This window comes from Sander lucioperca, chromosome 22, assembly GCF_008315115.2.
Source record: "Sander lucioperca isolate FBNREF2018 chromosome 22, SLUC_FBN_1.2, whole genome shotgun sequence".
Classification (NCBI taxonomy): Eukaryota; Metazoa; Chordata; class Actinopteri; order Perciformes; family Percidae; genus Sander; species Sander lucioperca.
The window spans coordinates 261,162-278,289 of NC_050194.1; the positions used below are offsets into that span (position 1 = coordinate 261,162).

Consider the following 17,128-nt stretch of genomic DNA (forward strand, 5'->3'; position numbering starts at 1 on the left):
TTTAGGTTGTAACTCTGCTGGCGTCAACGTGGAACCAATATGACCACCTGTGAACATGCATTTTTTGGATGAGAGGGTGGAGCTGGGGAGGATGACGTGGCTAAGCCAGTGTTGTTTATGGCTGCAATAGAGCTGCATTAAGCTAAACGCTAAAGAGGGAAAGTTTCCGATTTTCAATCCTTCTGAAGCGTGCGCAGCAGTACAAAAAAACTGCAAACATTCCCTTATTAGCTAAGTTACCAGATAACGCTAGTGGTAGCAAGCTAGCTTACAGAATGCTGAATAAGGCATATCTAGGCGACCAAAATGTCCCAATTAACTTTGATGAAGTGAAAACACACAGTAAGACGGTCAAAGTTTAAAATTAAAACACAGACAACACCCAAAAGCAAGTTCACAGCTATTTCAATCTACACAGTGCCATGGTTAGCAATGCTAAGCCTCTGTCCTGATCGACAGCTCGGCGTGTAGCCACGCCCTAAAGCATCCCCTGCTTTTTTTGTCTTTTTTAAAATAAATGGGACCATAATTTACAAAATGAACATCATGCTGTATTGAAGACTTGACTCGCGATTAAGGCCATGAACTCATTATCAAAATGTTTATTGAGGTAATAAGTCAAGTACATAGAAGTACATAGTACATAGTACATAATTTCCCCATAGACTTCTATAGAAATGGACTTCTTTTTGCAATCAGTGTAGTCGCCCCCTGCTGGAAATTAGATAGAATGCAGGTTTAAGGCACTTCGCATTGGCTTCACTTTTCAGGCCCAGAAGCTTTGGCCATTATATTACCGTCTATGGTTTCACCACAAGTGTTCACTCCTGAAGAACTCAGCTCAGAACAGCTCAGATACCACATCATGCACCAGTTTTGGAACTGGCAAAAGACATTCCTAAGAATCTACTACCACAGAAGAAAGTTCTTGATGGCATTCTTGCAAAAGAAAAGCAAAGTGGTTAACAGCAGAGGTGTTGGAATGTTATATTTGTAATGTAATAAGTGCAATAAGTGTAAAAACAGGTTTCCTGCCAGAAAAATTAAAACAGCTCCTCATTTGGAAAAGTTATCATGTATTATTTTACTTCTGTTGGTGTAACAAATAAAATGGGATTAAAAAAAGGGAAAAATATCAAGTTCTTTATGCTAAGCTAAGCTAAGCAGCTGCTGGCTGTAGCTTCATATTTATTTAGCGTACAGACATGAGAGTGATATCGACCTTCTAATTGAACTCTCAGCAAGAAAGCTAATTTGCGTATTCTCCTTAATGTTGAACTATTCCTTTCTCATTTAAGACAACTGTGGGTGGTCTAAAAATAGCAAAAGAACATCCAGAATACCTATCAGCTTGGTTTTGACAGACAAGCATTGAGCTCACCACTTTGCTGAAGTTGTTTTCAATCTTCCTCTCACTTCTGTTTGCTGCGCCTGCAGCACAAACTGATGGGGCAAGTCAGAAGACAGCCAGAGCCAAACCTCCCTGCCATTTCATGTAGCTGTGCCCATAGGCAGGGACATTACTGAGCAAGCTGGCAGCCGAGCACTCATACATCCCGGGTTATCACCATCTGTCCGTTCTGGCATGTTGTAGAGACAAAGAGAGTGTGTGTACGGAATCAGTAATTGGAGGAAAACATTGAGAAATGCTAACCGCAGCTTCTCTGTAAAAAATCAAGCCACAGTGTGTGTCTTTGTGTGGGGCAAGAGACATCTTGCTGCCAGGGATCTGAGTTAAACTCGTCTCCTTAGTCCTGACATGGTGCTGTACTGTGTGGTGTCAGTCTAAGTGGGAAATTAGGGGTAAAAACCTTCCGCTAACATCTTCATTAGTGAGGTAACGTTACACAAGTTTAGACTAAGTGATAGAGACACTGAGAGAAGGTCTTAGTGAAGGGACTGGAGACAGAAATACTTCTACAGGATCCCTGATTGGCCTAGAGCGCACTCTAGTGGATAACTGAAATAATTACATTCTCATTTAAAATTTATTTTTCTAAAAAGGTGTTCCTAATATTTTGCTCACCCCATTTATGTATATCAATGATGATTTTAGCTACCAATGCACTCAAATAAAACAGCTCTGCATTTGCTAAGTGCACTTAAAAACGTGTTGAGTGAATTTCATCCCATTTAAATTAAGACATTTGATCTAATAGTAAATAGGTATTACAGGATATGAATACACATTTTGATTAAAGTCTAACTTTTCATTAATTATGCTGCATTATAAATCTAGACACATTACAGTCTTAATGAGTTGTTGCTTTACTTGGATGTCACTGCTGGTCTTTGGTTATATGTGTTCTACACTTTAAATCTGATCATTAAATGTGATTACCTGGAGTTCACATACAGCACACAAACATCGTTCTTCCTTTTATTTTTAATAAAAGCATTATCATATTTCATATTTTGGTGGTACAGAATTCAAGTTTTAATAGATTTGGTTCACAAAAGAATCACAAATGTAACTGAGCAAACTTCCCTAGATGAGACAATTCTTTAAAAAGTAGCATAAATAAAGGTACAGTACAAAAATAAGTGGGTACAAAGTGTATGTTTTTTTCTTATGAGGAAAGTACAGTGGCACAATATTTTTCTTTGTAGAAAAAATAAAATAAAAAAGTTCCTCCTTTTTGTTGTTTGTTTTGCAGCAGACCACCGATTAGAAAATGATACATTCACTGGCTTTCTTTATCCCACTGGCAGAAGGCACTAAAGAGCAGACTTGGATCAACTAGTATTTGCACATATGGCTTGTTTTTTCCTATTCACATGCCAAAGGGACAGTGTTTGCCACCTAGGACAATGCAGTCTGTGCCAGAAACTTAAGACAATTACAGAATAGTATGTACATGTCCTGATGCGGGTTCAGACCATAGGTTCAGAGAATCAGTAAGACTTTTGCAACTGCTAGTTGATCCAAGTCTGCAAAGGAATTCAGGATTAATTCAAAACCAGCAGTAAGTACACTGAAAGAAATACCAAGTGCACATAAAAAGGTCCTCTTCAGTTCAACTGCCAGGTTTGAAATGCAGAGTCAAACTGACCTGAGCTCATCCTCAACCCTGGTTTGTAACATTGGGACAAAATGCAGTTCTACTGTGTCAGTCCAGCATCTTTAGCCATGCCGTAGAAGATTCCTCTCTGTGATAAGAGGTTTGCAGGAGTGTCAAACTCTGCTACCTGTCCCTTGTCCAACACCAGCACTCTGCAAGAAGAGAGAGGAGAGAATGAGTCAGTCACAAAGCCTGGGTATTTTTTTTAGAGCAATGCTATAAAAAAGAAAAAGCTAAATGCATCTACATACGCATTTAAGGGTAAATTTCAACCTTCTCATTAATATGTTGCATATCGTCAAATTCAATTTGCATTCTTGGCATGACCACAGTATTGCCAAAGCAGGCTGTACAAGGTATAATTATTCTGAATCTTTTAAATGAAAGAAAACATGATATGCACATTTTATCGTGTCATATGTGTATGTTTTTAATGTATAAATAACACATTCCTAAAGCCCTTTTCAGACACGAAGTATGTAACATTGCTATCATTTATATTCAGTTAAAGTAATGGCTTTTTATTATTCAGACAGAGGTGTTGGTTACATAAATAATTGTCTTGACTTTATTCAGACATGACAGGACTGGAAAGAGCCACAACAGTTGCACAATATTTGGCACCTGGTGTGAGAGGGAGCGGTTATTAGAAATGTTATGTTCTCTGTTCTCTCACAGGGTTCATCACCCATGGATTTTAAAACTTATCTTGTAGTTGGAACCTAATTAATGATTATTTTGAGCATGAGGGACACTCAGCTCACTTCTGATTTCATCATTTATTGGACGACAAATTGTACTGCCTAGTGCACAAACACAGAATAACAAGATGCTAAGTTGGGATGTCATGCGGTTGGCAGGTGGTTGTATGACACATGCATGTGACATGTTTCACATTCCTGCCAATGGTTTCACACTATTTCTACTAGAGGTGTTGAAATGAATCAAATAATCGATGCATCGAATCGTGGACATGGACGATGCTGCATCGATAATCGGCCGGGCCATAATCGAACCTTTCTGTTTATATGTTCTGTTATGTTTTGCACATTCAGGAAGTGCCATGTGCTCAGTGCTGTAGTTTTATGTATCCAATTTAGTTAGTATTAGAGCACTGCAGAATGTTTTGTTTTTGAAGATTGAAAAGCTATTAATTAAATATCCTATATGGCTTTAATAGAAAAATGTATTTGACGCATCGTGATGCATCGTGATGCATCAAGATATCAAATCGAATCGCTGACATGATAATCGTAATCGAATCGAATCGGGAGATCAGTGAAGATTCACACCTCTAATTTCTACAGGTGGTGGTAACATGCCAACAAACATAGCAATGTGCCAGCAAAGGTAGTAGGGCTGCAACTAACGATTATTTTCACAACTCAAAGATATTCAGTTTACTGTCATAGAGGAGTGAAGAAACTAGAACATATTCACATTTAAGAAGCTATTAAAAAGAAATGACTCAAACTGATTAGTCAATTATCAAAATAGTTGGTGATTTATTTAATAGTTGACAACTAATCGATAGTAGATAGTAAAAAAAAAAGACTACTTACAAGTTAACATGAATGTAAACAATGCAGGTTTTAAGATATCTGCTTTGCAAATGTTTTATGAGGAAGGAAATGCACTTTGCATGTTTCTTAAAGCAGAGAGTTTTGGTGAGAAACACTGAATGTTTGTGATCTCCTCGATATCCCAGAATGCATTTTGACAATCACTAAGAAGGTTTGAGACCTTATTCCATTCATTGTTCTGTGTGTACTACTTCTAGCTGACTGCTGTTGATGGTTGTTTGAATAGTTTACTTAACAATGTTAAACATTTTAAAGTGGAGAAAAAAATAAAAGTATTCATGCATGTTGAACCTTGTGTAATCCATGATTGTGTTGAGTCTGTGAGCGATGGTAAAGACGGTGCAGTCTTCAAACTGAGTCCGAATGGTGGACTGAATAAGATCATCTGTCTCCAGGTCGATAGCGGCTGTAGCTTCATCCAGGATGAGGATCCTCGTCTTTCTCAGGAGAGCTCGAGCCAAACACACCAGCTGCCTCTGGCCCACACTGTAGATACAACAGCACACAACACATGTAACGGCGCGACAGAGAACCTTCAGTTTGTCTACTAGATACAACTATTCATTCAAATGCTGGTTTACTGTGTCTCCTTCCCTCTGAACCGACCTGAGGTTCTCTCCTCCCTCTGAGCACTCCAGCTCCAGTTTTGCTGGCTGGTTGCTGACAAACTTGTGGAGGTGAGAATGTTCCAGAGCTCTCCACACCTCCTCATCACTGTACTTCTCAAAGGGGTCCAGGTTCATTTTTAGTGTGCCTGAGAACAGCACAGGCTCCTGTAGCAGATAAAAGACTTTGTGAGCTTAGAAGATAACAGACAACCAGAAACAAACCCGATGAGAGAAATTCTGCTGGATAGTAGTTTTGAGTCATATGCAGAAGAAACCAAGAGTATTCACACTTCACATTCAGCCTGAAAATAGTTTAAAATGCTCATCTTCCCAGAGCACAAGGTGAAATCTTTGGCACAAGAAAAAAAATATTGGTTTTGTCTAACCAACACCCAAAAATATTCAATTTACAATGATATACAATAGAACAAAATCTTTTTGAGAAGCTGGAACGAGAAAATGTTTTTCTGCTATTCATTTTCTGTTGATTAACTAATCCATTTTTAAAGGAATAGTTGAGACGATCTATATCATTCTCATATCTTTACATGAAATATGGAGCTAGAGCCAGCAGGCATAAAGACTGAAAACAGGGTGAAACAGATTGCCTGGGTCGGTCTCAATTCACCTCAGTCACAGAGAAGTGCATAACAACCACTGCCTGAAACACAATTTCAGAAATGCTGTTGTCAAGAATTATATCATGGGAAGAACTGTGATAAAGATCAATAGAGTAGAGTAAAGTAAATAGTGCAATCAGAGGCTCCAGGTTAAAAAAAGGTAACACTTTATAATAACCATCACTAATAAATGGTAAATTGATGGCCGGACGACAGGAAAGAGAAACTGGATGCATTATTTCCCTGAGGGCTACGGGCCCGCCAGCATAGTCCAAAGCTCTGTGAATGCTACAGGCGGCAGATTAATGAATCAGGACGGCCTCAGTTTTGACTTTTTTTTCTGAGGGCCAGCCTGGTTTAAAAAAAGGAAGAAGCAAGTAGCTTCTTCTTCCTCCTGCCACGTGAAATTAAAAATAAGCCAAGCACGCATAGAAGCAGGGCACCTCATACTACACTAATTAAACTTCAGTTAATAGTTATTTAACTGTTAACACTCACAAAATTATAATTAATGTTTACTAAATAAGTAATGCTATAATTGATCATATTTTAACAGTTTATTGTTGCACACATAACATTTTATATATTATATTTAGTATTTGTTAATGATTACCAAATGATTTGTAAACTGTTAAAAAACATTATTGGATGGCTATTATAATAACTTGTTAATGGTTAATAAATACTTTGTAAAGCATCTATAAAAATTATTTAGATAGCTATTATCAGTGCACAAATAATCAATAATCATCTCTTTTATAGATCACCAAAAAAGATGTATTGGGGCTAAATTAATGTTCCTTGATGCTTTATAAACCACTTAATAATCTTTCCCTAATTATTATAAGCATTAGTTGCAACTTTATAATAGTCATACAAAATAATGTTTATAGATGGTTTACAAAACAATTATTAACCATTGACAAAGTATGTATATTCTATCTAAATGTATAAACTAATGACATTATATTACACTAAACTAATGATCAAATCAAAAACATAAATTATAACATTACTTATAATTAGAAGGCTTTATAAATGACCATTACATTGTTTGTTAATAGCAAAATAACTATTAATTTACCATTTATCAATGATGGTTATTATAAACTCACTCATATGGGGTCTTATAAGGAATATGGATGTGAGTGTGTTGTGTACCTGTGGAATGATGGTGAGTTTGGACCTCAGGTCGTGCAGGCCTATCTCAGATATCTTCACCTTGTCGATGGTGATCTCTCCTGCTGCAGCTTCCAGCAATCGGAAGAGGCAAAGCGTCATGGAGGACTTACCGGCCCCTGTACGACCCACAATACCAATCTGTACAGAAACACACACACACACACACACACACACACACACACACACACACACACACACACACACACACACACACACACACACACACACACACACACACACACACACACACACAGAGCTGTGATTAGTGAACCTTGCTGACCCATCATCATTACATATTGATGTCTCACCACAGCCTCCCCACCTTCTCTCCTCCTTTGACGCTCAGTGTGAGGTTCTTTAGGACGAGGTCCAGTCCCTCTCGGTACCGAACGCTGTAGTCGTGGAACTCCACGTTCCCCTCCATGGGCCACTCAGGTGGGGGCTTCTTGTCCTCCACCTCCCAGGGGGCCTGTGAACACAAACGCAGCAATTCTGAATAGGAAAACTTTCTGAACAACTCATCAGCCTGTTTGGCTTTTAGCAGAACTGATTTGTTTATCACTCAAAAAACTCAGAGTTGGACTTCAGTGTGTGCAGAGTCACTCAGAGCTGCCAAACATTTATTTTACCTCTGAGACACACTGGATGCTCCAAACAAAAGCTTTCACTAACAACTATACCAGCTATAGAATGGGGCACTTAACGTGATGGCTGCTGAAAAAGTACACTGTGTACAGTACAAATGCCCTGTCTGTCTTATGTAACAGAGGGGCCCTTGTTGGCACAAGGTAATCTAACATCTCTGGTTCTAGTTATAGTTTATAGGTCCTGTGTTGTTCGAGAACATGACTTGGCAGCAGGACAGTTATTTTAGAATGTGGGTAAATTCCAACTTTTTAACTGCAGTGCAAAGCCAACACTATTTTACTTTTGAAAGACGCACAGACACACACACGCACGCACATGCACACACAGTACCAGATACCTCTGTCTTGGTCTCAGCGTACTCCTTCACTCTCTCCACTGCTACTATGTTGCTCTCCAGATCTGAAGTCATTCGCACCATCCAATTCAGAGACATGGTCACCTACAAAAACAATACAGGCAGGTGTTATTTAAATGCCATATAATGTATTTCAGTGATCCCTAGTACTGCAGGTACTTCTACTGTTGCCTGGGGGTAGAAAGATTGTGGTGCAGCTCAACTAATTTGGAATAATATAAATTACGATTCAATTAAAAATATATCCACATATGGATAGCTGATTAGCTGTAACAATTGACAGTGCATGGACATGTTGGAAAGCTAAGCAGAGAGGAAACAGTTAAGGCTGAAAGTTATGGTTAAATGGTTGAAATGGTTACTTTAAAGCTTTAGTTCGTAACTATTTTCAAATTACAGTAATTAACTGTTTCTGGCATAGCAATATCTTTATAAGGGATGGGGGTCATGGAAGGCTTGTATCATGTGGACGTGCTGACAGTTTTGTTGTCATTACTTAAAATTCCTCATGGGGGCGGCAGAAACTACGCACTATAGCTTTAAGGTAGATGTATGGCTAAAAGACTTCTTACTTGGTTGAACTGCAGAATTGGGTGGTAATTGGAGCAACCCCTTAAACATTTCATAGTAATTTGACCCATTGCTAATATAAAAATAGTGATTAGTGCAGCTTTAATGAAATATAAGTTATTTGAAACGTCATCTACATATAAAAAGACATGGGTAATATTGACTCAATTCTACCTATTTTGAAATATAAGTCATTACTGGTAACATATTGACCTGACTTACCTACTGGTATCAACAAAACACAAACAAAACTAACCTCAGCTGCTGATTTACATAACTTGTTATGTAAACAGTTAAATGCTACAGATTGATCAAATGACAGCAGTTAGTTTGTAGCATACCTGTAGAGCGTAGGACACTGACAGACCCACGAGGCCTGGGCTCAGAGTGTCCTTTCCAGTCACAGCAAACAAGGCAGCAAACAACACTATGCAGTTCCCAATGAACTCAATACGCACCCCGAGCCACCTGTATGACACAATGTTACAGTAGGGTTACAGTTAAAAGTCAGACCTAATAGGAAAACTAGGAACTCAGCTTCTGCTATAAATATGTAAATGCAAAAACATAAGGATAAATTAGCACTAAGTCCTATATTGTGTCAGGCACATTGTACGTCTGGTCACACCTACATTAGTGATGTCGCAACTGGTGTTTTGATTGCTGATTGAAAACATCTGTGGTGACAGTCACTGATACATGAAATAATGTTTGTCATGGTTGTGGTTTTGGTTGTAGTTTTTTCCTGCTTTATTGTGTTAAATGTTTCCCTGTTTCCTGGTTTACTGTCTCATCATGTGTTCTGTTTTGCCATGTATGTTTCATGCTTAGTTTCCTGTTTTATTGTATTGTCTCTCTGTTTCTTCTATGTCATGTCTTGTTTTACTTCCTGCCTTGTGATTGTCTGCCCCGCCCTGATGTGTTCCACCTGTTCTTCAGCCCTCATGTCACCTGTCCCTCATTTTACCCTCGTTACCTTGTGTATTTAGTCTGTGTGCTGTCTTTGTCTCTAGTTGGTTCATCGTCTACCCTCCCTGTCATCTCCTGCGTCGCTTCTTCCTGGTAGTTTTTTTTTTTTTTTCCCTTTTGTGTCTTATATTTTTTTTTTTTTTTTTTTTGTGGTTTTTGGATTTTGGTTTATCTTTGTTTGTTCCTGCCTGCCTTCCTCAGGACACCTTATGTAGTAAGTCTTTTGTTTAATAAAATTCCTCTACTCTGCATTTTTGGGTCCAAGCCTTGCATTCCTGACAGTTTAGTTTGCTTTAACATGCTAATAAATTATTAAAGGCTATTTTCACAGGAGTATATTATTGTATGGTATGTGAACACTGTAGCAAGTGAAATCCTATTTAGCTACTTAATGGGAGTTTGCTTGATTACTTTTACTGCACTTGTTAGATAAGTAATCAGTGTGACAGTACACACACAGTCGTTGACTGCAAGCCTGCATAATGCTGGCATGCAAGAGTTGATTGTTCAACATCTACTTAGTATGTGGGCACTCTGTCTAGAGAAAGCTGGACACGTCAATATTCAGATATATCCGATCAGTTGTTTGATAAACCTGTTTAATCAAACAGCATCTGCTTAAAGAGTTTGTGGGTCCTTACATTTTTACTGGCTGTCCTATCAAAATGCCACATTTCAAATTAACACAAATTGGCAAATGCATTTCATCTGGACTTTATGTAAGCAGCATCATATGGCATGAGAACTGGGGTCCGTTTCAGGAAGGAGGTTTAACAAACTGAGTGTAACCCTGGTGTCTGAGTTGATTTACCCTGAGATGGGAAACTCTGAGTTTTCAGTTTCAGAACCGCTGATTTGAGTTGGATCAATCAACTCCGAGTATGTTCATGCGCGTGCACCACCACAATAAAAAGGCAGTATAAATGGAGTCATGATACTACGATTCACCATGGTAACAACCACAAACGGGTCGGCGGAAATACTCATGCGCACAAACGAGTTTGAACATGTATTTCGTTAAAAAAGCAAGACAGCGGTTGCTGCTGCAACAGAGAGAATTGGTGTGGGAGAAAATTGCTGCTCGAGTCAATGTGTAAGCATTAACAGTGTATTAATTTCATATTTAATCAGTTAACTTATATTACTGGTGAAAACTGGAATTGCATTACACCTATAATTTCATTTGGGTGCAATCCTGCGGGTGGAAAAGTAAGCTACTATATCCCATTCTGAGGCTACAGCACCATGATCATTGACAGAACTATAATTTATAATCATTTATTTCTTTTTAATGGCTCTCACTGGTTTGTGTCCAGGGAACAACTACAAAAAGCGTTTCAGAGAGTCACATTTTTCTGACGGCTACGGTGGCTTTACTATTACAGTATGATCCGCATCACCAATAAAGAAAACTGCCGTTTGCAAAAAACGTAATGCGAATCTGCTGGGATGTTAAAGCACGTCCACGATGGTGGATGTTAGTGATATGAGGACGGATATGTACATACCTTTTTATAAGGTATGTACATATCTGGACTGTGAAAAAATGTGGAAATGAAAATACATTTAGTCGGGACTCAATATCATCTCCCGACGTAAATTGTCTGAAGTAATACAGCTTTTTCATCAACGGGATCGTCGACAAAAGGACATGACATGTTTGAGGAAAAAAAACGTTTTATAAGCTGCCTAACAAGTTTTATTTAAGTTTTTAGTCATGCAGATAACAAACTGCATTAAAATGCGCCTGATACAGACTGAATGAATGAGGAAATGAGAGAGAAGAAACACAGTTTCTTGAAGAAAACCTGCTCCAGACCAGGTTAGGTTCACAGACTCTGAGGTTACCTCTCTTTCTGAAACAGAAAACCCAGAGTTTTCCTCATCTCAGGGTTAACAAACTCAGTTTTCACTAAACCTGCTTTCTGAAACGGACCCCTGGACTGGGCCATCCCTATTTTCAAACTGCCATGTAACAATTTGACAGTTTTGTTGACAAAAATTCAAAGGGACTGCATTTTTGAAGCAAAGTTTGGAAACAAAGGAACAAATCCTGCATTCTGATCTCGCTATTTATAGCATCACCTTTTTACAAACTAACGTTTCGGTCTAATGTTGCAGCCCCTCTGGACCTTCATCAAGAGGAGTACTGCAGATTGCGGGATTTGTTCCTTTTTGTTTCCAAGTTGATATCTTCCAACGCACCTGCACAGAAGAATTTTTGGATGTGCGAGTTATTTCTTCAAAAAAGATAACTGCAAAGTTTAAAATTCCAATATTGCCAAAGCCACTTTATCTATTTAGCCTTTAACTTGCTTTTGTAGATGACATCAATGAAATGCACATTTGGTCCTGAATCATCATGCAATAATTGCATTTGCTACAGGGTTGTGTCATACAGAGTGAAACAAGTCAATATTAGAATGCATTTTGAATATTTGGTATAATAAAATAAAAGCTGTAATCTCAGTTTTTAATGAACTGGGTGCCTGGCGTGAGATCTCCTGGGGAAAAGAAATGCTATATTGCAGTTTTTCCTCCATTGAATACACACACAAAACTATGCACCCAATTCAGAAAACTTGAAGCTCATGTATCAACAAGACTCCAGACCATCTATGCTCCAGATTGCTAAAAAGCACAACTCCATTGTTTTCACTCAAATTCTAAACCAGGATTGAAGTTGTTTCATGGGGCAACATTTTTTGCAACCGGACAAGAAAAAGTCCTGCACGTAAAATCACAAATTGTCAGTTTTACACTTAGCTAGTCTAGCTGTTTCTGTGTTTTAATTTTTTTGTGCTAAGCTAACCCGCTGCACTGTAGCTTTGTATTTACCGTACAGATACGACAGCAGTATCAATCTCTCAATTTAACTGCAACAGCAAGAAAAGCAATATGTATTTTCTAAAATGTCAAACTATTCCTCTAAAGGCCTAATCCATCCCACCAGTGGCTGTGCACAGAAAGAGAGGAGACAAAAATACTGGAACACAGCTGCGGTTCTGTGGGGCTGAAACAGGACACTTACCTGTTGGACACTATACCAGGGTAGTAACTCTTTTGGTTCTCATCCACTTTCATATCACTCATCAGAACAAAGGAAGAGTGTCTGCCATAGGCTCGGATTACACTACAGCCAGTGACGGTCTCAGAGAAATGGGAATATATGGGAGAGCGGCTGACTGATTCCAGACGCTTTAGCTGCCGAGACGTGGCAACGTAAAATCTCTACAGGGGTTGAGGGGGAGAGAAACAAACATTACAACTGAACAAGATGGCACAGATATTCAAAAACAATTATGATGCACACAGACAAGCCCACATGCATACACACTCGCACACATGCAGAGTAATAGAGCCTGTGTGAACAAAACACCTGCAGTGCTCATTTGATATTCCAATTTATACATTTGATAGGATGCCAGCTAATGTTACATAAGCTCCCCAGAGGGGGTAAATTATAAATCCACATGCAAATCAGCTCTCCTGCATTCACTTTAGCAATGTCTTACAATTTACACTGCATGTAAAAAGACCAATCACATTACCAACATAGTCAGAGGAACAAGAAATCCCTTGTTGCATAATAAATATTTTTGTACAGTAAATAAGATGTGTGTGCTATGTTAAACTGCAGGTGTTTCACTCATTTTGAAATAATACATTAAATGTCTAATAAAATTAAAAAAAATTACTTCTAAAATGTTATTACTTTTGCTTATCTTTGTGTGGCATCACATTTATATAGGGAGTGGTTTGGCTTTCATTTGCAGAATTTCAATGTGTCAGACAAATGACGCAGCAAAGACACAGGCCATGCAGGGTGGATGCCATGACAAAGCGCTAGGAATAATAAGCTTGTGTTAGTAAAGCTGATTTTAGTCATTTGGGTAAATGCACACAGACCCTAAATGCCCCATACATTTCTGCTCTAAAATTGATTGATGTGTGACTGATTATTTGAAATGTAACCGATTTATAAGTGTAAGTATGTTTAGGAAATTCTTTAAAGGTAGATTGACTTTATCTTTTGTATCCTAGAAGTCTTCCTCATCCTTAAAGCTAAAACATAGACCTATGGTGAGTTGGCACCCTTACATCACACAGACTTATGAAATGTGCTACTGGTTGAGTGACTGATGATTGTTAGCTTAATGTCTGTAGGCTTATCCTAGCAAGTGGTGGGCCCACAAGGCGGTGGGTTCATGTAGATTTTGTGGGGAGTATTTAGGGCCCTCACAAGTTTATAAAAAGAACTCCACACCTCCAGTTTGTAATAAGGAATTTCTGATAAAAAATGTTAAGTTTCAAGCCTAAGCTGAGCTAACCGTGATGACATCACCTAGGGTATTTTTTTCAAAATTTGAAAAGCCCTCTCCAGAATACCACAGAAAACATTCAACTGTTTTCACAGGCTGATAAAATCTACAGTGGCCATAATACTATTAAAACTTTTAATAAAAATGTTATGTGACCACCTACACTCACAAGCCCCTTAATCTCAACATAATACAATATGAACACAAACATGAACCACAAGCCTATGTGTCTTTAAGCTAGTGAGAATCAAATATTCTAATCATATTAATAATTCTAAATTATGCAAACCACCAACACGTGTTTTTACAAAAAGTAATGTTGGATTATTTTGAATTTGCCTTATGGATTACAAAAAATAAATAAATAAAATACTGCATTTAATGAAAACTATGCACACCACCATTAACTGCTGTTCTTCAGGTACCACAGTTCAACCGGCTCTGACACCACAGTCCCTGACGGACAGAGCTGCTCCTGTGGCAGGAATAACCTCATCAAACCACAGTGGGAAACAGTTACTGTACTGTGTATCTGGCAAGCTTAAAAAAAATGGTCTTGATCTTTGAAGATCAGCAGGTATGGTGAGAAAAAGACTAGACGACAAAACAAGCTCAACTAAATATATTTTAACCTACTGTAAGTAGCTTCTTTCAGGAAGTAGAAAGTTGAGTAGCAAAATAACAGTTGAGCTTAGTTCTGAAAAGACACTGTATGAATAAGATGAATCTAAACATACAGTATAACTAGTGAAATTATGTCTGCCTCCAGAGTTGCCCTGCCTCTGTGAATTAGAATTTCACATAGCCCAAAAATCTCAATCATAGTATGACTTATTATTGGTGGAACCAACTGAACCAGGTGGTGCTGCTGACAAGAGCTTCAAGTCATAGTCTATAGACTGGCCACTGAGCCAGCTATGACTACCGGACTAAACTAGAGACCAAACTACACTGCACCTACAGCACTACAACAGCAGTGACTGCTTCAACCACATGCAACAGTCTACCAGCACACACACTCTCAGACATGCATGTTGTATTAATGAGTTAGCAGACTTGTTTCCTATTTACCTGAACCCACCAATAGAACACCATTAACGGGGCTATGACTATGAGGAACATTGGGGTGAGGGCAGAGCATATGAGCAGCACATTCAGTGTGTACCAGAAAGTGCGCATCCATATGTCAATATTGTCTGGGATGTGGGAGTCTATAGCATCCACGTCTTTGCTGAAGCGATTTAGTAACCGCCCAGTGGGGGTGCTCTCGAAAAAGGCCTGCGGAGCTCGCAGGACCCCCTCAAGCATGTTGCGGTGTGTGAGCTTGGCTGCCCGCAGCATACAGTAGGCCCGGCACAACACGCAGTTAACCAACAATAGCACACCTGTGAGAAGGGGGACAACACAACAACACCTGCGTTAAATGAATTAGGACCTGGACCTGGTCCATGTCTGATGAAAATGTGTGCTCCAGACAAACAGAAAACACAAGATGCATCACTTCTTGTGAGCCAGCACAGGTCCCTAAAAGTAGAGGGCGGTGTCAGTACAAATCAAGTGGTAGAACACAACTTTGGTATCAGAAAATAAACTTGTACCATCACTGGTGACTTCACGTGGCCACCCACAGAGATTTTAATATCTCCAGAAGTGTGAATTTGTCATCAGCCTTCAATGGGTGCCATACATTTGCACCTTGTGACCCTGTACCTCGCACTTGGTACACTGCTTTTAAAGTTGATGAGAGTAGTGTTGATTGGGAATGACTGATACAGGCTACTGTGTTACCTTCATATAATGTATTTGCCCTAATTAATATTGTTCTAATACAGATTCCAATAAAGCAACTCAGGTGATCTGTCTATTCTAAGTACTAACTGAACACCAGTGCTCTTAAAATCTGTATACCTCACTGCATGAAACTTATTACAATCATTATTATGTAAGGTAACGTGAGGCCAGGGATTGCCATATCAGTAAAAACTGAGTTTACCTCTTGCCTTAACTGAATGAATGTAACTGCAGAAACACGAATTTTATAATGGCATTGAAGAAATTGTATTTGATGTGGATTGGTCCCATCATCAAATATTCATACATTATAATCATAAATATAAAAGTATTACAAAAATGTGAGGAATTCTCAGAATGTTTTAACATTCACTGATACTCTGTTACATGCTCACACACACACACACACACACACACACACACACACACACACACACACACACACACACACACACACACACACACACACACACTACCCTTTATCTAACCAGCCAACTACTCTTTTACTATACCACCTAAGAACTCAGTTCAGATCTGCTCCATTTTTCCATGACAATCCAGTTGTATTAACACTAATCCACCACCAGAGGGAGGTAATAGATCACTAAAAGACTGAGTAATGTTACCTTTGGCTCCTATAATAAATAATAATCTTAGCTCAGGTTTTACATAAAGTCAACTTCAGTGTATTATGTGCATATTTGGGGCAGGCTGCATTGCTCCACCTGACAGTGTGCATGTCTTTTTGAGTGTGTGAAAGGGTGTGGAAGCAGGCTCATCAGGTTCAACATCACAGGCTTTGAAGAAACAAAAGCTAAAACTGGAAGGTTAATAAAGCTGCTGCTCCAACATGCATGCGGCATGCCATCCCAGGCAGAGGACATTTGCGAGGAAAAAAGGGACAGAGAGGATCATCTGGCACATGAGCAACATTTTCCATGAGTACCTGTACAAACACGTATATGAAAGCCAGGGGTGCGATGACAACGGCAAAGATGGGTGTGCTGGCAATGATAACTATCATGGTGGAGAGAGAAACAAAGAAGGTGGCCAGGAACATGAGCACAGTGGCTGGAAGAGCCTCGTCTATAACGTAGATGTCCTTGGAGAAGCGGTTGATGATGCGTCCTATAGGCGTGGTATCAAAGAAAGACTGGGGCGTGTGAAATTTGTTGGTGAGCAAATCATGGTGCAGCTTCCTGGCTGCGCCGATGTTCCCCATGGCTAGTGTGAAGGAAGACATCATGACCAGGATACCTGGAATGGGGTTGAATCAGAGGAGTAGGAGTGGAGGAAAAAGATATTGGAGAGGAAGGTTTTATTGTGGAATGAGAAGGTAATGGAATTACTAGTAGACACAGTCAGCATCTGTCCGTTAGAAGTTTACTGTAAAAGGAACAACAGTAAACCTTTATGCT

At 39.0% G+C, this 17,128-nt stretch overlaps 1 protein-coding gene across 4 annotated transcripts in view; it reads right to left on the reverse strand.

Moving 5' to 3' along the window:
• Positions 1-2,370: 2,370 nt before the first annotated feature.
• abcc3 (ATP-binding cassette, sub-family C (CFTR/MRP), member 3) overlaps positions 2,371-17,128 on the reverse strand; it is a 73,137-nt gene continuing 58,379 nt past the window's right edge. The window contains exons 23-31 of one of the 4 annotated variants that reach the window (XM_035997306.1): positions 14,991-15,304; positions 12,629-12,828; positions 8,970-9,096; positions 8,041-8,142; positions 7,378-7,524; positions 7,035-7,193; positions 5,252-5,418; positions 4,937-5,131; positions 2,371-3,214 (exon numbers count right to left, since the gene is read on the reverse strand). In XM_035997306.1, coding sequence (XP_035853199.1) covers positions 3,103-3,214; positions 4,937-5,131; positions 5,252-5,418; positions 7,035-7,193; positions 7,378-7,524; positions 8,041-8,142; positions 8,970-9,096; positions 12,629-12,828; positions 14,991-15,304 — 1,523 coding nt within the window. In that variant the 3' untranslated portion in view covers positions 2,371-3,102. Of the gene's footprint in view, positions 3,215-4,936; positions 5,132-5,251; positions 5,419-7,034; positions 7,194-7,377; positions 7,525-8,040; positions 8,143-8,967; positions 9,097-12,628; positions 12,829-14,990; positions 15,305-16,656; positions 16,968-17,128 lie in introns of those variants that run through there. The other 3 variants (XM_031291137.1, XR_004896316.1, XM_035997307.1) reach the window with 3 other exon arrangements.